At 42.5% G+C, this 21,921-nt stretch overlaps 1 protein-coding gene across 2 annotated transcripts in view; it reads left to right on the forward strand.

Annotated features, from left to right (window-relative positions):
• The window catches only part of Ddc (dopa decarboxylase), an 83,787-nt gene that overhangs the window by 23,278 nt on the left and 38,588 nt on the right, over positions 1 to 21,921 (forward strand). For both annotated transcript variants that reach the window (XM_021177576.2, XM_029483720.2), the window contains exons 4-6: positions 1,822 to 1,941; positions 9,598 to 9,732; positions 10,827 to 10,970. In XM_021177576.2, the coding sequence (XP_021033235.1) occupies positions 1,822 to 1,941; positions 9,598 to 9,732; positions 10,827 to 10,970 (399 nt within the window). The remainder of the gene's footprint in view (positions 1 to 1,821; positions 1,942 to 9,597; positions 9,733 to 10,826; positions 10,971 to 21,921) is intronic.

A 21,921-nucleotide genomic window follows, 5' to 3' on the forward strand; every position in this document is an offset into this window, starting at 1 on the left:
CAGCCATCAGGGCCCAGCTGAGCTGACTGCTTTACCACATGGCACCTGATTTTCTTCCAGCTGGGAACCTGAGGGGCTGAGCTAGTGGGAGTCACAGCTCATGGGAAGAGCTGAGATGGCCTTCTTGCTGAACTGTTCCCATTGCACTTGGGGCCTTCTTCTATAGACCAAGCCTAGGATGAGTGTACCCTTTTCTTTCATTAAATGTTGTTGTGGCAGGTTTCACTGGTGGCATTCTGCTGCTCCAAAAGCCACTGCATATATTTGTCTGGAGACCCAAAATCAACCTCTGACTTATCTGCTTTTCTAGGATGGTCTTGGTTGAGGAAGAGCCTGACACAGAGATTGTGTTGCTTGATAGCTGTGGTTCATACCATGGAATGTTGGCTCCTATCCTGGGAATTAGCATTAGCTTGGCTGCAGTAGAACCCACCAGGATGGGGATAACCATCTGACCAGCAGGGAGAAAGTCCTCAGTTCCTCTTGTCATAATTCCAGAATGCACAAGAGCACTATGGTCACCATGTTGTGCCCCTTAAGTAAAGACTCAAATGAAAATGGAGGCTCAAGTCACTTTTGCCTGGACTTGAGAGTTCCCAGCTAGCTACTTTCTGTGTGCAACGAGAGGAGAGAGGCCAGATACCAAGTCACTGGGGAATTAAAAGACTACATGAGATGAGTAGTCTGATGATTGTCTGATGTTGCCCAGCAGAAGAAAGTAGTCAGTCCCTGTTTTCTTGGCTCCATCCTGCCCTCTAAAATTTGCTCGTGGCCATGGAGGAGGGTCTTCTAGTAGACCTTTTTATATTGTTCTGTTCTATGATCAAGCCCTTACACCAATCTGGATGAATGAAAGAAGCTATATCTGAGACTGAGTTCAGGCATTTGAGGCCCACCTGAGATTGAAGGAGTTTAAATTTGGGTTTTAGCCAGGCATTGACCCTGAACTCCTCAGGAACTGGGCTGCTGTTTCAGCATTAGCTCTAAAAGAACCATGGCTGTGTATGTGGTGGGCTGGGGAGGATGATGTTCTCAGCTTATACCCTGTGACCTGTCATGGGGAGATGATACAATTGGTGAGGTCACTCAAAAGGGGCCCATAGAGGTCTACCCTCATGGATCCCTGATGGATCTCATCTGGAAGGAGATGAGGAAGAGAGAGAAATGTCCTCCTTGTAAAGCTCTGTCAGTGCTGTCAGGCCCAGGCTCTGCTTCCAGGCCTCCTGGCAGAGCCAACCCCTGAGGCGCCCTGGGATCTCTGGGAAATGAGAACATAGCATTGTCTCAATCCATTTTCTGGGGGAGAACAAAATGCTGTAGCCTGAATCCTTTATAAACATTAGAAGTCTACTCGAGGGTGTGAAGAACATGCTACTGGCATCTGGCAGCAAGGCCTGCTGTGTGATCGCAGCAGAGAATGTGCAGCGGGCAGCAGGCATGCGTGAAACAGACAAGAACTTCTGTTCTTGGAGTGAACTTCCTTGTTTCCATCTAATCCACTCCTGAGACGACCCACTTTCCATCAGTTCACGAGCAAGGAGCCACACAGGCTGGCTGACCCGTAAACTCCCCCACCTCTTAATATTCTCATCGTGGGTTCAGGTTTCAACATATGAATGTGGGAGACACACTCAAATCCCAGAAACCAAGGGATTAATTCCCCACCAAGGGTGGATTTGGGGGGCAAAAATGTGAACTTTTTGTTAAATTGATCAAATAAAAACCACCAAAGAAACAATGCTTTCCTGTGTCACTCCTTTGTGCAGAGGCCAGCTGCCCTGTGGCTTAGCTGCTCACTTTCTCCCCCAACCCCCACTGCAGGCTGCAAGCCCAGCGTGCACAGAACTGGAGACAGTGATGATGGATTGGCTGGGGAAGATGCTGGAGCTGCCAGAGGCCTTTTTGGCTGGAAGAGCTGGGGAAGGGGGAGGAGTGATCCAGGTAAGGCGGGGAAAGCGGGAAGGCAGACTTTTGGGAGTATGGGCTCCACAAAGGACCACAGCTGCAAACAGAAAGCGGGGCCCACGTTGCTTTTGGCCGTGCCTTTTGGTTTCTTCCAGAGAACAGGAAAGCTGGGAAAGTATGTTCTTGGAGTTGATGGAATCTGGATTTAGATCCTGGTGCTGTGCCCACGAGCACTCATCTCCACTGGCCCTTCTGGTAGATAGAACAGTGGCTAAAGCATAGGCAGATGTTGGGGTACCCATTGCTGACCTCCATGTCTAGGCACTTTCCAGACACACTGACTTCTCACTGTGAATTACACACTCCATTTGACAATCAAGGAAACTGAGGCTCAAAACAACTAGCATACTGGTAACTCAGCTTCTAGCTTGGGAGTTACAGACCTTGTGTCTGTGTCTTCTAGAATCTAAGGTCTTGCTGCCACCACCGACTCCTATCTTTACCACAAGTGACAGCTGTGGCCATGCTTCAATGGCTGTATGTGCTACTTGGCTGTATGTGTTATTTGTCTGTTTGCCAACAGCTTACCTAAGGCTTCTGCTATGTCTATGCATACATTTAATTCATTCTCTGTATTCATCACGAACAACTGTAGAGCTTACAAGAGGACACACAACAGATGCAAATGACAGCCGTGGTGAATTTTCCATTCCACCAGGATCTTCAGAGTGAATGATTGGAATTTATGCCTTTTTTTTTTTTTTAAGACAAGGTCTGACTATGTAGTCCTGGCCTGGAACTCACTATGTGGAGCAGGCTGGCCTTGAGCTCTGAGGTCCACCTGCTCTGCCTCCCAAATGCTGGGATTAAAAGAATGTCCCATCATGCCCTGGCAAACGTGAATCTTTACAAAACATTTTGTAACACGGACAGTGAACTCCATTAACTCAGCAGCCCTCCTTATGTTGTTTTTCTCATGTCAAGTTCATGGTTGTAACACTGAGAAAGTATTACTAACCTTAGAATCAAGAAATTTGTGTGTGTGTGTAACATATAGTTTTCTCAGAAGCTCTGATAAGCAGCGATGGCTCCACATACTTTACAGATGAGAGGACTGAGGCTGACAAAAGAATGCCTTTGTGGAAGATCACATGTCTGCTATGGACAAAGTAAACTAGAAAGCAAGGCCCTTGGTTTGTAGTCCTGGGACTATTTGTTCTAACTTCCCATGTATTTTAACCTCCAATGTATGGTCTCTTTCTTAAGGGTGCTACATGCAACCTAGTGGCTTTAAATACATTTCTTATCCTATGGTTCTGAAAGTCTGGCCTCGGTTTTAGTGAACTAAAATCAAGACTGTCATCTTAAAAGCCCAAGGGGAAAATCCATTTCCCCCACCTCCTCAAGTTTTCTAAAGCCTTCTGGAATTCCTTGGCCTGCAACTCCCATCTCCACCTCCCAAAGCAGCTGCATTCCATCTCGCTGACCTTTCTCTCACTGTCATGTTCTGACTACAGATGTGAAATCGGGTCTCCACTTTTAAGGACCCATGTGATAGGATTGGGTCCACTCTGATAATCCAAGGTAATCTTTCCAAGTCAAGGTTCTTAATGTAATCACATTAGCAAAGTCCCCTTTCCCCTGAAAGGTAAACAGTCTCGGTCTGGGAAAGAGGCCTGGCATCTTGGTGATGGGAGATGCAGCTTGTGCTGCATGTAGTCTGCAGAAGCTCCCTGAGAGGAGCTTCTCAATGGCTTCCTAACCTCTGCCCCTAGAGAGCCAAGCTCAGCAGTGCTCCAGTGGGCCTGAGAATGTACATCTTGTTCATTCTAATGCGTTAGAGTGGGCAAGCCAGCAGTCCCTGTGGCTCAAACCATTCTTTTTTAAAGTCTTTGAATATGTCCCTTTGTCATAACTAGGTCACTGTAAGTAGGGAGCTGGTAAGAATGAACTACTAGGTTAGGTAGGCTGAGGCTCACCTGCAATACCAACAGTTGAGAGCAGGAAGCAGGAGGATCAGGAGTTCATGGCCGTCCTTGGTGAATTCACGCCAAATAATTCTGGGCCATGCCTCTGAAGACGGATCTGCTGGCTTCTATATCCCTGAATGGCTACAGACTCTCTCTGGACACTCTGACTTGATTGTCCTTGTTAAGGACGACAAGCATGCCCCTGGAACGATAAGCATGCACCAGGGTTATAGGGTTAGGGTTAGGGTTAGGCCACATGAGATCCTATTAAATAAATAAATATTACCATATGGATTATTTTATACTATAATATACGAATACACACACACATATGTATGTAGTGAGTAAGTGTATTCATATGCTGTACCATAACTGGAGTATGAATGGATACTATGAACCAGACTTCTAAAAATGACAGCTGGAATGTTCTCGGGAAATCCCAGTATAATTTCAGAGAACTTCTTTTTTCTTCTCAAAACTTCCTTGGGTAATGTTACAAAAAGGCATGGCACAGATGCTGTTCTGGGTTGAAAAGGGGCTGCAACACACGTCCCCAAAATACACAGTCAGAGATGTTTCTTCTAGGTGAAGCGCTGGTGGCTTTCCAGGTGTTGACACTGGAATCCTGATTTTTCAGGGGCATGCTTATCATCCTTAACAAGGACAATCAAGTCAAAGTGTCCAGAGAGTCTGCAGCCATTCAGGGATACAGAATCCAGCAGATCTGTCTGCAGAGGCATGGCCCAGAATTATGGTTTATTTATTTCTGGGCAAGTATCTCACTCTTCAGAGTAGGCCTGACTCTAGAGCAGATTTTTTACCATAACTCCACATCTTGGCTGAGATTTTAGCTTTGGTAAACCCTGCTACCTCATGAACAACATAGCTTTCTATCTACCTTGGGATATTTCCTCTTTTATTTCCTCTATGTTAGTGAGGAGGCCATTTCAACCCTTTTCAGGGGCTTGAGTTTCCATAGACTCAGTACCATTTTCTTAAGCTCTCTCTCTAAGCTCTCTCTCTCTCTCTCTCTCTCTCTAAGCTCTCTCTCTCTCTCTCTGAATAGCTTCTTTTTCCCCCCTCTTTTTGGTCATTTTCTCCTCTATATTTTTGGAGAATTGCTCATGATTTTCTGTGTATCACTGTAATTTTCCACATTGCCAATTTACTATCTCCCATGTCAATTTTGATTACACTTTCTTACTTTTAAAAATGATTGTGCCCTCTGTATTTATGGATAATGGGCACTCACTGTAAAATGGGAAAATGCAGTAACTATTTTAGAGCATAATTCTCTCTAGTCTTAGTCCAGTATCTCTGTATGTGTGGTTACATAAATTGAGATGATTCAATACATATACACAATGTTTTCTTATATTTTCACTGTTTAAATACTTCAATTTCTTACTACTATTACTGTTGTGTGTGTACACGGTAGGTGTGCACGGATACTCATGCCATGACTCTCACAGGGAGATCACTTTATGAAGTGAGTTCTTTCTTTATACCTTCTTGTGGCTCACCAGACTTGAAGGATCATCTCTCTTCCTATTCAGCCATCTCACTGGCCCTCGGCTGTTTTAAACTTTTTCTTAATTTATTTTTTTTTTCAGTTAGTAAACAAAGCAACGGGCTTCACTATAGCACTTTCACACACATGTTGTGAAATGGTTTTCACAAATATTTTATTTTTATCTACCTTCTTTCTCCAGCGCCCTCCCTCACACTTCTTGTTACTCTGAGTTGGTCCTCCCCTGCCCCATCTTGTCCAAATATTTTTTTGAGAATATTATTACTGTACAATTTTTATGATGTATCACAATTTATGTAAATAACACATTAAATATTCATGCCATATTACACTTTTCAGTCCTGTGAGTAAGATTTCAGAGGACAGCCTTTAGGACGAGAGGCAACTGTCCTCCAAGACCATCAGCTTCCTCCCCATGGCACATAAGTGCGCCACCAAGACCAGAATAGCACCACAGACTTCTGGGCCATTTGTCATACGGTGAAAACAATTTCGTTTTTGAGTCTTTATATCCAAAGATGAATCTTCTAGTTTGGTACTTCTCAAAGAATTTTACAAGTAAAAGAATTTATTGAATAACTATTACAAAACTGACTGTGTTTTAGCCTATTTATTGTGCTTTTTATAATGGATTTTTCATCCTCAAAATACTTATGTGGATTGGTTGCATTATCAACCTTAGTTTTCATAGCAAAGAAATTGAGGCTCAGACAAGTTCAGTGGCAGAAACTAAAGGCAGTGTGTAAAGATGGTGTTAAGTATTATCACCAGCTTGCCCAGGCTCTCTGCGTGGGATAGAGTCTGGAGTTTTGAATACTACCATTGGGTTAAACCATCTTTTCAGAAAAGACAATCTCATTTTGAGAAGTCCCAGCCTTAGGTTAGGACTAATTCTGGCATCTCTCAGCTCAGGCTTCAACAAAGCCCTGGTGAGCTCAACCCACTTAGTTTGGGTTGGTAGAAAGCAGACTTCCTTGTGTTTACTGCAGGGAGCTGGCTGGCCCTTTTCAGCTCATGAGGCTGATTGACTGTAATTTGTGAGGCCTTAAAGAGCACTGAGCCCAGTGACAGCCCGCGAGGCAGCCTGCCTTATCGATCCCCTCAGAGCTGTAATCACAGCTTAGCATCCGCGCAGCAGTGGGTGTCTGAGCCCAACGGCACACCATCATTGTGAGGCCGGACAAATGAGACCTGCAAAATGGGTCTCTTAATTGGGTTTGAAAGCTCTTGTAGAAGAAAAGCTGCCAATTTCTTACCCTGTGTGAGGTGACATTTGTAAAACCTAGAAGATGAAAGGACCTTTCGGCTCAGGGCATCAGCAGCCCTGAGCATAGACTCTCCAAAAGGTCCCTCCCACCTCAGAGCAGGCTCGCCATGGCAACCTTTGTCTGCCTGAAGCAAAGGCATTGGCGAGCCACACAAAGACGTGGGGGCAAACCGGTTCCAGGTAAACGAAGGAGCAAGTGTGTGGGCTTAGCTCGGTGCAGCTAGGGGCTGTTCAACCCCCAAGTTTCTCAGTTTCTCAGCCACAAAGCACAATGATCAACGTGGGCTCTTCACCTCTCTCTCTCTCTCTCTCTCTCTCTCTCTCTCTCGCTCGCTCGCTCGCTCTCTCTCTCTTTCACACACACACACACACACACACACACACACACACACACACACACACACACACAACTTTCTTGGTATAAAAGAAATTTCTGTCAGAATATGTAGAGCGCCCTTCAAGTCCATAATGAGCTACTCAGAATAATAAAGGTGTCCAGGGCTCCGAAGAGAGGGCAGACAGAGTCTCACTGTATAGCCCTAGCTGTTCTGGAACTCGCTATGTAGATCAGTCTGGCCTCGAACGTAGAGATCAGCCCATCTCTGTCCCCTTCTGAGTGCAGGGATTAAAAGTGTGTGCTACTACAACCACAATCCACTTTTTGTTTTGTTTTGTTTTTTTGAGACAGGGTTATTGTGTGAAACAGAGCCCTGGCTGTCTTGAACTTACTTTGTAGACCAGGTAGGCCTCGAACTCATAGAGATTATGCTTCTGCCTCCGCCTCCGCCTCCGCCTCCTGAGTGCTGGGATTAAAGGCATGTACCACCACACCAGGCTCCCACAATCTACTTTTTTGTTTGTTTGTTTGTTTGGTTGGTTGTTTGATTTTTTCGAGACAGGGTTTCTCTGTATAGCCCTGGCTGTCTTGGAACTCACTTTATAGACCTGTCTGGCCTCGAACTCAGAAATCCACCTGCCTCTGCCTCCCAAGTGGTGGGATTAAAGGCATGTGCCACCATGCCCGGCCACAATCTACTTCTTAATAGACAGACCTTGAAAAACAAAATGTGGCCAGGGAGTCTGAAATAAGCAAGCCAGGAGAGAAAAACAATGGGATGCACAGGGGAAGTGGGAGACGCAGTATCTGTTTTCACAGACTTGAATTTCCTGAAATGGCTGCCAGTCTTGTCGGCCTTCTTTAACTTGGTCTGAAACTATGCAGGACGACTCTTGGAAGTACAGCCCAGAAGGAAATGTGTGAGTCACTCAGATGCTGAGTGAAGACCATGGTCTGTTTATCTGAATTCATGCATTACAGCTACAGAAATAGGAATACGTGTACCTAGCTTGAAAGCTCACCCCACTCCTCAGGGAGTAGGACTTGATTCAAAACAAAACAAAACAAAAAACAAAAAACCCAGTAAAAGCAGTAGATGGGAAAAATCAAAGTGGGAGATTGTGATTGATGAAGGGGGCAAAATATTAATAAGAAAAAATTTCACTTCTACACAATTCACTGTGTATTTATCTGGAAAACTCCATGTCTTAAAAACGTTCAGAGTCAGCAAAAATCTGATGGGTTTCTCCTGAGATTTGTCTCCCAGGGAAGCTGAGCACAAATGCTAGGAAGTACCAAGAAAAACCAGACGGAGCCTCATTTTTAACCATGCCCAAGTCACACTGCAAATCTGGTGGGATGTTACAGAGGCCCATCTGAAGATGAAAGACATTAAAAAATAGGATTATTTTACAAATTACATGGGATAAGTGATACAGTGGGCTCTGAACCCATTTCTTTACTCTCAAGTTCAAAAGATGAATCGCATTCAATACTTCTCTACTTCGCTGAAGCAAACCGTTGGGATTTCTTGCACTGGTTCACCAGGCCTGCCATAACAAAGCACAGAGCAAAAATGACTGAAACAGCATATTTGTTGCTCCCGAGTCCCCCATGAAGGCTGAAGGCCAAGACTAAGGTGTCAGCAGTATTGCTTTTCCTGAGGTTTCCTCTTGAGTTGCTCACTTCTGCCTTCTCAAAGTCTCACCTCTATGTATGTCATGTCTGCTGCCTAATTCCTTATTCTCAGGACACCATTCAGATTGGTTTCGGGTCCACCTTAAAGATTTAATTATTACTTAAAGGTCCCCTTTGTCTCTCCTCCCCTCCTTACTGCTTCCTAATATTCTTGCTTCTTACCTTCTTTTCTTATGTGTATTTTGAGACCTTCTCAAACTGTAGCCCTAACTGGCTTAGTACACGGTATATACCCAAGTTGGCCTTGAACTCACAGTTATCCTTAAGCCTCAGCCTCCTTAGCACTAAGACTACAAGTATGTAGTGTAAAACTGTGTTTGGCTTAAAAGGTCCTATTTCTATAAGTGTAGGATATTCTGAGATGCTGGGGTCTAGGGATTCAGTATGTGGATTACAGGGAGGGAGGGAGCACAGTTCAGCCCGTTACGTTAAGGACTGGGAGAAACTTTCCAAGTCAACCTCTGCGTGTCAAGGAAAATGCATTCCTATGTTATAAGCAAATACAAATTGTTCTGTCCACATGCATAGGAACACAGAGCAGGGATTGGGCAGGTTGCCCTGGATCAGTCTCTTCCTCTGATGGAAGTGGAGACAGTATGTCCCAGACGGCTTAAGGAACCCATGAGAGAACACCTGCAGAGTCTTGTATATGCTACAGGATCAGAGTGTTAGCTCTCTGGGACATAATATGGATAAAACAATGTCAAACTAATTACAAGAGCTAAACCAGCCCCTGCAGATGTGAGATGCAGAAAGGAGTGAATTTTGCAATTTCTGGCTCAACTTTTAAAGGAAACTATGGACATAAATAATATGTCTTCCAAAAGTTTAGACTGGGACTTCTTTGCAACATTTCAAATTTCATTTGGCCTTTTTCTCTTGGATTCAGGGAAGTGCCAGTGAAGCCACCTTGGTGGCCCTACTGGCTGCTCGGACTAAAGTTATCCGCCAGCTGCAGGCAGCCTCCCCAGAGTTCACACAAGCTGCTATCATGGAAAAGCTGGTTGCTTACACATCTGATCAGGTGAGTGTGCTGGTGTGGGCATTGGCCCAACACCCAACAGCCCCCACCTCCCACCCCCATCCTCCACCGAAGAGCTGAATCCAAGGAACAGTTAGCATCACGGTCAAATCCAAAAGCTGTTCCTTAGGGGTCACAAGGCAGAGAAACTCCTTAGTCTATCGTGGGAGCTTGATAGATCTAGTCAGAAATAAAATACACATACTGAGAGCCTCTGCAACTGGCTGGAAACCATTTCTGTAGCGTGGAACTGCTCAGTGCCCCTGTGGCCTGCCTTTAAGGCTCCACTGTGGAAAAATTGGAAGGGAGACTCAACCCAGTGCCAAATCCTAGCTTTGTAAATCATGTACATTCTCAAAGCCTACTTTTTTTTTTTTCCCAAAAGGGATAAAAAACATCATGCCTGCTGTGAGCACTCAGTCCAGCTTGTGGCTTGAGAGGACTGACTTTTAGAGTTCATTTTAATGCTCATAAAACCCTACAAATAGAAGAAAATAAAAATTTAGTACTTTTAGCTCACTTATTGTATTTACTTGACTCTTTGATTGATCAACTGTTTCTATTGTTTCTTTTTCTTTATTTTATCTTGTTAGGTTTTTTTTTTTTTTTTTTTTTTTGAAGGGTAGGTGGAGTCAGGGGTTGAAATGGGTTTTCTCTGTGTAGCCCTGGATGTCCTGGAACTTTGTAGACCAAGCTGGCCTCAAACTCAGAGATCTGCCTACCTCTGCCTCCCAAGCGCTGAGATTAAAGGAGTGTGATGCCACCACCCAGTGTATTCTTTTATCACACAGATAAAAGAATCTCCTTTGGTGTGCAAATTGCTATATCCTTGAATCTACATGTATTCAAAATCACACAAGTGAATGAAAAACTTAATCGATGTAGAACCAATACTCACTCTGGCAGTATTTGATTCGTTATACTGGAAAGCAAGATTCTAGAATGGAAACAAGTCCAGGAAAGGGGTGCTTTAAAAAAGGAGGAGGGGAAGATATCAATTCTACCACCTTCTTGGGGCATCAAGAGCCCAAAGCAAGTGCTCTGTAGAACCTGTGACTCAGATTCCATTCATGACTTACTACTCGCTCTTGTTGCAGGCACATTCCTCTGTAGAAAGAGCTGGATTAATTGGTGGAATAAAGCTAAAAGCAGTCCCTTCGGATGGCAACTTTTCCATGAGAGCTTCTGCCCTTCAGGAAGCCCTGGAGCGGGACAAGGCAGCTGGCCTGATTCCATTCTTTGTAAGTTCAGTGCTCAATGGAGATGGCATTGTGGGGTCCTCTGGGTCCTGTCTGGGCCTAGGGTAGAGTTTGAGGGGTGTGTGTTCTGGGAAGAGGTAGTCACTGTCTTCTCTTGTAGTGACTTGAATGAGAAATGCCCCCCACAGTGCTAGTTAGGCATTTGACCACTTGGTCCCTAGGTGTTGGCACTATCTGGGGAGCTTATGGTGGTACAGCCGTTCACTAGGAGTGAGCTTTGAGGGGAAAAAAAAGTCCTACACCATTTTCAATTCACTTTTTCATCACACTCAGCACTCAAGATGTGAATTCTTACCTTCCTGACCCTCCTGCAAAGCCCGTTGCCTGCTGTCATGCAGCCCCTGCCATTTAGGACACTAACCTTCTGCAACAGGAAGTCAGATACTCTCTTCCTTCTTTGTCTTGGTCACATCAACAGAAAAGTAACTAAGATACTCCTCTCCAAATGATGCCTCAAAACTTATAGTCACACAGGCAGCCCTGGTCAAAATCAGTGGGTCACATGACAAAACAAAATGAATGTAAGAAAGACTTGCAAAGAGGAAGGTGAGATGTCAAGGGTAGAAAGGAGATAGGAGGGAATGGGGTATGAGAGTAACCAGAATGGTTATAACGTGTATGAAAATGACAAGGAATAAAATTATAGTTTTAAAAAGAATAACTACAGGCTTCCCTGCCCGGGTTTGTTGCTCTCAGCAGATGTTAAGAAGGTTGGTTCATTTGTGTGAGGCTTATGAGCAAGCAGTAAATTTTCCCTCCAAGGTAAAAATATCTAACAAGCCAAATAGCATGCAGGCTCTTTTGTGCCTAGATATGCATTCTAGTGGGGGATGCACCTGGAGTCTGGGAATTGTCATGTTTCTGACATAGCCACAGCAGTATGTTCTGCCTGGGACTAATATGTCATGTTTGAAGCAATTAGAGTGTCATGACTGTGGCTCTGTGGATATTCTGTCTGGCTACACAGTATTACCCAAGGGAGCTTTAGGAATGCGGACTCTGGGCCCCTTTCCTGTAGAATTTTGGAAGCATGACCACTGGTAGAACCAGGCACATTAAATAGCAAGAGTCTAGTGTGCATCTGGGTTTGAAAAAGATGTTTAAAAAAATGTCTTTTAACCCTTTTATTTTTCAGTGTTGGGAATGGAACCCAGGGCTCACAGGAGTAGCCTTAACACCTTGTGTAGGATACCTGCATCCAAACCTTTCTAGTAGTAGTAGTAGTAGTAGTAGTAGTAGTAGTAGTATTGGTGGTGGTAAACTTATGGGATAGCAACTTTCCATGTGGCTTTTAAAAACACTCCCCAGAGCCTGGTCTACAAAGTGAGTTCCAGGACAGCCAGGGCTACACAGAGAAACCCTGTCTCGAAAAGAAAAAAAGAAAAAACAAACAAAACAAAACAAAAAACCCCAACCACTCCCCAGTGTCAAGTTATCCCTCCCATCCCTCCCTCAGCTCCTGCTTTATACCACACACCCTTTCTCTCCCCACCATGGAATTCTTCCTGTTCCATTATTCTATCCACCTTCACAGCACATGTATTCTACTATCCTCTCATTCTTAAGATCCTTATTTCTCTCTCTCTCCTTTAGAGGTCCCTTTCTACCATTCTGGCTTCAAGGTAAACACACAAATCTAAAGATGGCAGCTAGGGTCCACATAGGGAAGATAAAATGTGGTGTTAGTCATTCTGGGTCTGAGCTACCTGACTGCATCCACTTGACTGCGAATTTTGTTTTTCATTAAAGTGGAATAAAATTCTATCGTGTGTATAAACCACATCTTCATTGTCCATGTGATAGCAAATAGATAGCTTATTTTATTTCCTCGCTATTGTGAATAGAGCAGCCACGAACATGGATGAGCAGTTATCTGTGTGTGTGTATGAATATATATTCTCTTTAAATACAAGACTATATATTATATATGTATACATAAAACGATATATTATATTTGTATATATACAAATATATATTCTCTGTATATAGAAGACTATATATATATATACACACACACACACATGAATACACATGTGAATACATCTGAATACACATATGAATATACATCTGTGTGTATATATAAGACTCTGCACCTATAATAGGCTATAGCTACAGTCCTTTGGGTATATGTCCTAGAATGATATAGCTAGGTCACAAGGGAATTCTCCTCGATTTTAGAGTAAGCTTCACACTGATTTCCATGGTGGCTGCACCAGTCTGTACTCCAATCAACAGTGAGTGTTCCTGTTTTCTCACTCCCTCAAAAGCATCTATGGTCATTTGTTTTCTTGATCTTGGCCATTGTGACTGGGTTAAGGTAAAATACCAATGTAGTTTTAATTTGCATTTCCCTGGTGGTTAAGGATATTTCTTGGACATTTGTATTTCTTCATTTGAGAACTCTCTGTTCAGTGTTCAGCCCATTTTTAATAGGTTGTGTTTTCTTGAATTGGGTTTTTTAGTCCCTTGTATATTCTAGACACTAGTTCTCTGTCAGATGCATAGCTGGCAAGGACTTTCTCATATTCTCTATGCTGCCCCTTCACTCGGGTTCCAGTGGAGCATGGAATCTTTTTAATTTCATGCTTTTCGGCTTGTCGACTGTTGGCTGTGTTTCCTGTACATCTGAGTCTAAATCCTGAACTGTGCCTCTCATTGTCCCCTCTAGATATTTTGAGTACAGCATTGAGGTCTTTGGTGCATTTAAAATTGATCTTTTTGGAAGGTATAAAGTAAGAATAAAATTGCTAGATAAGACGGTACTCATAGCCATCTGATTTTTGGCAAAGATTACAAAGACAAAACCTACCCTGGAGAAAAGACCACATCTTCAACAAATGGTGCTGGAATATCCAGAAGTCTCAGTTCTTGATGAGGGTGGCTTGCTGTTAGGAAATGCTCGATTTTTCTCTAGCCCTTTATGTTTGTCTAAGAACACCCCAGGTAAGCAGTTCATGACTCTTGCTCTGTTTAATTTTTTTTTTTTTAAGATTTAGTTTTAAACCCACTGTAACAATTATTACCCAAGTTCTCCATTTACACCCAAGCTAATTGCTCATAGTTTTAAATGTTATCTACCATCTGGGTATTTATTTTCTGTTTGGCCCACTTCTTGTATATTTTTTCTTATACTTGATTTTTTTAAAGTCGGTTTTATATTTTTCCACTCTCCTCATTTTATCTTGTTATTTTTTTTATTACAGGTCCCCAACACCTTTTGTGTGATTATTTCATTTAAATCTACATGTATTTAAATTCTACTAGGCATTGCAATGTTACAAGAGCAACATAAGTCTAGACAACTCTACAATACCTGTTTCATTAACATTCACTTATTACACACACACACACACATATTTCTCATTTTCTTCTATGTGAAAATATTAAGAATTTATCTTAGTGAATACACAGGGTGGTCTACTAGTTTTATTTCTATGAGAACATCCTTATTTTCTTTTTACTTTGGAAAGACATTTTCCAGACCTAAAGACAGAAGGGTGCTTTTAGGTTTTTTTGTTTGTTTGTTTGTTTTTAAGATTTTCATTTTATTTTGCATTTTGCTTCATATGGTCTCAGCATCATTTGCTTGTAGTGTCCCTGGAGGCCAAGGTCATTTGTTCCAGATGGTTGTGAGTCTTCATATGGGTGGTAGGAATCAAACCCCAGAGCTCTAAGAGAATGGTCATTGCTCTTAAACATGTAGCCATCTCTCAAGCCCCCGCTTGTTTTATATTTTGAGCTCGCAGTTCAAGTGCAATGCATCAAGAGTAATGACTGCATGCACACTCAGGTTCAGATTGGTTTCTCCACGTTTGGCAGCCCAGATGTCCTTTGAGGGGTATGGCCTTGCCTACAATTACAATGAGTTAGCACAATCAAGACAATCCCCCACAGGCATTCCCAGAAGCCTATCTTGCAGGTGATTCCAGGTCCTATCAAGTTGAGGATCAACACTAAACACAGCTGAGCATAAATGCTAAGGAGGAAGCATATACCTGTTCACCGACTTTCTTCTATGATTTCTGGTGAGATGTCAGTTGTCAGTGTTGTTGTTTGCATTGAGATAATGAGAAAAGTGATTTTCTTCTTCCCAATTGCTTACAGTATTTGTCTTTCCTCTTTACTTTTGGGCAGTTTTACCATGACACAAAGTGGTTTTGTTGTTGTTGTTTTGTTTTTTGTTTTTGTTTTGGGTTTTTTTGTTGTTGTTGTTGTTGTTTTGTTTTGTTTTGTTTTCGAGACAGGGTTTCTCTGTATAGCCCTGGCTGTCCTGGAACTCACTTTGTAGACCAGGCTGGCCTTGAACTCAGAAATCCGCCTGCCTCTGCCTCTTAAGTGCTGGGATTAAAGGTGTGTACCACCACGCCTGGCTGACACAAAGTTTTTATACTTACTCTATTTCCAATCCATGGGAATAAGGTGGAATTTAATCTTGGGAAATACCCATTGTCTTCTTCTCATTGTTCAATCTGTTTCCTCTCTCCTTTCTTTCTGGGGCTATGGTTACATGCAGTTACATCTTTCTACTGAATATCAGGTACCTCATAGACTCATTTCCATGCTTTGTGTCTTTAAAAAAGAAATATATAGTTCAGTCTGATCTACTCATATTTTTCCAATGTTCTCTTTAGCTTGCCTAGTTAACTCATGAAAACTGTCATTTTAATTATAAATATTAAATTTTTAACTTTTAATTTTGAAAAAATTGTGGGTTCATTAAAATTTGCAGGGGCTGGAGAACTGGCACATGGATTAAGAACATGTACTGCTCTTGTAGAAGACACAAATTTAGTTCCCAACACCTGTGTCAGGTGGCTCATAGCTGCTTATAACTCCAGGAAAATCGAATGGCTCTGGCCTCTGTGAGTACCTGCACTCATATGCACATACCCATGCACAGACACAAGCACATTATTTGAAATAATAAAAGAAAATTTTTCTTAAAATTACAAAATTAAAACAAAGGCATCCTATACACTTCCACTTTCACACCCAAGTGTTAGGGCTAATATAACTGCGGTATGTAATGTTAGAACCAGGAAATTGGCACTGGCTTACTGTGCTTGTACAGTTCCGTCTTTATAGTTATAGAATCCTCTAACTACTCTCTGAGTTAAAACGCTGAAATGTTTTGGATGAAATGAAAGGATCCACTTTTCTGCTGCTCCTTCCTTTAATCTCACCTTGTCTCCCATTAACCTCACAATCTGTTCAGTGTTCTAAGTTTCCGTTGATACTGGGGATGTTATGCAAATGGGTCATATAGTCCATGAAAAGCTCAGAAGGACATCTTTTCACTCACTTTTGTGCCTTTACCATCTGTCTAGGTCCTTTCGGCTGCTCTACCACAGATTTGATACCAAACTGTGTAGCTCACTACTTGTTCATCCACCACTAGTGAGAAATACTTTAGTTGCTCCCATTTTCCACCCATGCATATACAGCATCTGTGAACATTGATGCACAGGTATTTGTATAGAGAAGGACTTCCATTTCTTTGGGATACTTTTTATAAGAAATTAATAGACTGCCTTGTCGTTCCACTATTCAGCTTGAAGAATTCAGGGTCTTTGGCTTCCTCACAAGCATTTGGTGTTTTCATTATTCTTGGTTGGAGTTCTATGGATAGGGGTATAATAACATCTCCTAGGGACATAATAATAATTTCTCTGGTGACTAACAATGTTAAATATCTTTTCATGGGGATATTCGCCATCCACACGTTTTTAGTAAAATGTGAAATTATTTTTTAAGTGTGTGCATGTGTATGTGTGTGTGAGCGGGTGCCTTCAAAGTCCAGAAGAAGGTACTGGATTCGTTTAGAGCTACAGTTAGTTACAAGTGGCTGTGAGCTGCCCCATAATGGTTCCTAGAAACTGAAATTGGAGCCTCTGCAAAAACAGTATATGCTCGTAGACACTGGCCATCTTTCCAGTTCCTGCGTTGATTTTTATTTTTTTTTAATTTTTAAATATATTGTTTTTATGAATTCACTGAGAATTTTGTACAATGCATTTTGATAATATTCACCCCCAATTCCTCTCCCTAATAATTTTCGGAAATTACTCACGTCTCCCTACCCACTCACAAACCTGTGTCTGTTTTTTATTATTATTATTTTTTTTAAATAACCCACTGAGTCTGTTTTGCATTGCCCAGATACTCATGGGGGTGAGACCATCCAGTGGAGCACAGTCGACATACTAGGGGCCACACCCTTAAGGAAAGCAGACTCTCCTCCCCCGGCAATTATCAATGTCAACCCTGGGTTGATTTTTTTTTTTTTAACAGATTGATTTTGTTAGAGCAGTTTTAGGTTGCTGCCTTGACAGAATACCTAACAGAAATAATTCAAGGAGGAAGGAATTATTCTGGCTCCTGGTTTAAGGAACACAGGCTATCAAATGGCAGCAGGGGCTGTTTGGAGGGCAGTTGGAATGTGAGGCAGCTGTTAAATCACATTAGCAGTCAAAAACCAGAGAGCTGAGGCTAGAAGGGAGCCAGCCAAGAACCCATAAGGTCTGCCCCACAATGACCCACTTCCCCTAGCTAGGCCCCATGTCCCAAATAGCCTGCAACCTTCTAAAGCCACCCTGCCATCTGCGTGAGTGTTGAAATACATGAGCCTGTGAGGGACATTCCACATTCAAGTCACAGTGCAGGCTCGCAGATTAAAAAATAGAACAGAAAGTTTCCATGCTGACTTGCATGTTTCCCAAATGTCTTCTCACAGTCTGTAGCCTGTTGTTCTAGTCTCTGAATTTGGGTCTTTTGTCTTTGGTGAGACAGATATCTAATTTTAGTAAGGTGCAATTTATCCATTCCTTCCACAGACCAGACCTTTGGTGTTACACATAAAAGTTTATTAGCCAGTACAACGCAAAAATCCTTTCCCTCCTTGGAGTAGTGCTAAATACTATTAAAACACAACACAACACTATCAGTGTTAACAAAACAGTCTTTAAGTACTCTTTGTTATGTCCCTTTTCTCATAATCAAACATGCAGAAGAATGGCCCAATTTGATTCCCTAATTAGCAGTGTTAGATTCTCTCTTGCTGCCTTAGCTGCAACAGAACTGTCAAATCAAAAAGTCAACTACCCTTATGCCAGTGCCAACCATTGAGAACAATTAGTTCACAGACACCCTGAGAAAACTAAAGACTGCCATAGTTGATTGCCCCAACTAACTGAAGAGTATAGCTTCAGTCAGTCAGTGCTGTTTGAAACAGTCCATGCCAGCCTATTTGCTCTCCCAGGCTTCCATAAACTATATCTATATAACTCTGTTGGGCTGGTGAGATGGCTCAGTGGGTAAGAGCACCCGACTGCTCTTCCAAAGTCCAGAGTTCAAATCCCAGCAACCACATGGTGGCTCACAACCATCCGTAATGAGATCTGGCGCCCTCTTCTGGAGTGTCTGAAGACAGCTACAGTGTACTTACATAAAATAAATAAATCTTTAAAAAAAAAAAAAAACTCTGTTACCGTTTCCATGTAGGACAAAACAAAACCACCACACTGGCCTAGTAAAGAGACTGCTCTGACTGGTGGTAAAGAGACAAGGCTGTGATTGATCCAAAAACAGGTCTCAGTGGGTGATTGGTGCTAAGAAGCAAGGTCGTATTGCTTCAAAACAAATGGCAGTTTCTGCCTTAATGCCTCTTCTCAGGTTGTACTCTCCCAGGCTCACTAAGTCTATCAGCCTCAATGCTTTGTACTGTGTTGCCTTCCCTGGTGTGGCCACATTAGGCCTAATAAAGGGCTCTCTCCAGTGGTCTTTCCTTTTACTAGTGAGGCTGAGCAACAGGAAAAGCAGAGCTGCCAGGATGGCCAAGGCTGCCGAGTGGTAGAGGCAGCGACAGCTGAGCAAGTTGGCAGGCTGGGCAGTGAGGGAGGCAAGGCAGCTGCTTGACAGCTGAAGAAGATTCGGATGAACGGTCTGAGAGCTGCTAGGGTGGGACACGAAGGACTGAAGAAGAGAGACAATTTTAGTGAGGTGCAATTTATCCATTTCTTCCACAGATCAGACCTTTGGTGTTACACATAAAAGTTTATTAGCCATTACAGCGCAAAGGACCTTTCCCTCCTTGGAGTAGTGCTAAACACTATTAAAACAAAACAAAACAAAACAGAAAACAACGCTCTCAGTGTTAATGAAACAGTCTTTAAGTACTCTTTGTGATGTAGTGGGCAGCTGAGACCAAAAAAGAAGAAAAGGGCATAAGGTGTCAGAAAAGAAAAACTGCAGGCCCTGCTTGCCTGAGGAATTCCAGAGGACTGTCAGGTCGTTAGGACCAAGGGTCTCAGAGGCCCTGGGGCTAGCACGGAACACTGGCCAGACAGAGTGTGGGGTTCAGGAATCCCGACTTCCTTGGGCTACACAAGATTTGTGACACTGGCAGCTGTCAAGAGCTGAGAAATCCTTATACTCCTGCTGCCCACAAACTTCAACCCTAATTACAAGCAAGGGCTGAAAAATCCCAGCTTTCTAGGCTTACACAAGAGCTGTAGCACGTACAGGGCTTAGAGTCCCAATATGCAAGGCATGCATGAAGACTGTAACACTAGAAGGTACCACCTGCTGTTGCTCCCACCTGCTCGCTGCCATCACTCAAGGCTGCAAAACACCGAGGGAAACAAAGGGGCCCACAACTTGAAGGTTGTCTCCTTGGCTACACATTATTTCTGTATAAACAGAACAAAAGGACTCCAGCCAACTGATTCAACACCATGACCAGATAGATTTTCCTCAGTGTTACATTTTAGGCGCTTTGTAGTTTCCTACGCTATACTTAAATCTATAATCTATTTTCAGCCGAGTCTTGTGAAAGGAGTAAAATATGTTTAGAGTCCTTTGAGGGTGTGCATATGTGAGTCTTGTGATGGGCCATTGTTCCAGAGTGGTCTGTTGAAAGACTATACTTCCTCCATTAAACAACCATTTCTCCTCCTTTAGCCACTGCCTGGCTTACATGTAGACCGATTTCTGGACCATTGGTCTGTTGTAGTTTTTTTTCCTGTTTCTTTCTTTGTTTCTTTTTAAAGATTTATTTGTTTTATGTATATAAGTACACTGTCCCTGTCTTCAGACACACCAGAAGGGGGCATCAGATTCCATTACAGATGGTTGTGAGCCATTATGTGGTTTCTGGGAATTGAATTCAGGACCTCTGGAAGAACAGTCAGTGCTCTGAACCACTGAGCCATCTCTCCAGCCCTTTCTTGCTGTTTCTAAGACCACGCTGTCTTAGTTATTTCAGATTCATTTGTTATTATTTACCATGAGACTCATGGCTAATATCAAGTTGGGAAAGTTTGGTATAATCCTGTTTGCCTAGAAGTAACTTTGCTTCAGATCATATATAATGATACATTTTTTAAAAGATTTATTAATTTTATGTAAGTACACTGTAGCTGTCTTCAGACACACCAGAAGAGGGCGTCAGATCTCATTACGGATGGTTGTGAGCCACCACGTCATTGCTGGGGAGGAAAGGGTTTATTTAACTTATACAACCCAGTTACAGTCCATCGCGGAGGACGTCAAGGGCAGGGCTGGAGAGATGGCTCAGTGGTTAAGATCACTGGCTGTTCTCCCTGAGCAACTGGTTCAATTCCCAGAACCCACCTCAGGCCGATCACAGGAAATCTGACACTCCCTCTGGTCTCTGACATGCACATATCCACATATCTATGTGTAATTAAAAGTAAAAAAAAAATAAAAAAGCCTTCAAAAAAATGGCTCTGTGCCTATGAAAGGAAGTCAGGGAAGGAGCTCAAGTCAGAAACTTGGAGGCAGGGAGTGAAGCAAAGGCCATGAGCAGTCCTCCTTCCTGGCTCATTCCCATGGTTTGCTCAGTTTTCTTAAACAATCCAGACCATCTGCCCAGAGGTAGTATTTCCCACAGTGAGCTTAGCCCTCTCACATCACACATTAATCAAGAAAATGCCCTCACAGACTTGCTTACAGGCCAATGTGATGGAGGCCTTTTCTCAGTTGAGGTTCCCTATTCCCATAGGACACTCCCTTGTGTCAAGTTGACAAAAAACGAACCAGCACCCTCTCAAGTTTCCTGCATTACTGTGCTCAGTTTAATTTTTTTTTGTAATGAAATGTTTACATTCAATATATACATTGGGCTTGTGGAAAATGTGCAGAAAGGAGAGGTTTGTGAGCACAGTTGTTGCTCACTATCCACAGGATATTGTTTCCAGGAGGCCTGTGGATGCTCAACAGCCCTGGAAGAAAGCCCATGGGATTTGCCTGTAACCTTGGTACCTTCCTACATACTTTAAGTATTTCTGATTTCTAAAACAATGTCTACACACCATTTTCTTAAAGGATTCAGCACATGGTACTCTATGCCCAGCAGATTAAAGTGGGTTCACTGGAAGTTTCTGGAATTTTCCCCTAATATTTTAAAGTTTTCACTTTTAATTGAAAATAGAGTTATTTTTGTATGATATATTCAAATCACAGCTTCCCATATCTCATCTCCTCCCAAATCCTCCCCACCTCTCCACCCTGCCAATTCTACACATTCTTTTTTTCTGTCTCAAGAAAACAAACAGGCAAATTAAAAAAGACAAGCAAGAATAAAATGAAATGAACAAACTAACAAATAAGAAAGAAAGACCATAAGAAATGCACACACACACACACACACACACACTCAGAACACGCACACATACAACACATAACACACTCATCTACCTTAAAAACACAAAATCACAAGCCATAATATAAAAACAAAAGGCAGTAAGACTTAAAAAAAAGTCCAAACAAAGCAATATTAGACAAAAAAACAAAACAAAACCAAAAAGAACAAACGAAAGAAAGAAAAGAGAAACAAAGACAGATCACAAAAATTGTATACATACACATACACACATTCACATACAGACCACACACATACCACACATACCACACA

The sequence above is a fragment of the Mus caroli genome, unplaced genomic scaffold (assembly GCF_978045245.1).
Source record: "Mus caroli unplaced genomic scaffold, Mus_caroli_1 scaffold_13, whole genome shotgun sequence".
Lineage (NCBI taxonomy): Eukaryota > Metazoa > Chordata > Mammalia > Rodentia > Muridae > Mus > Mus caroli.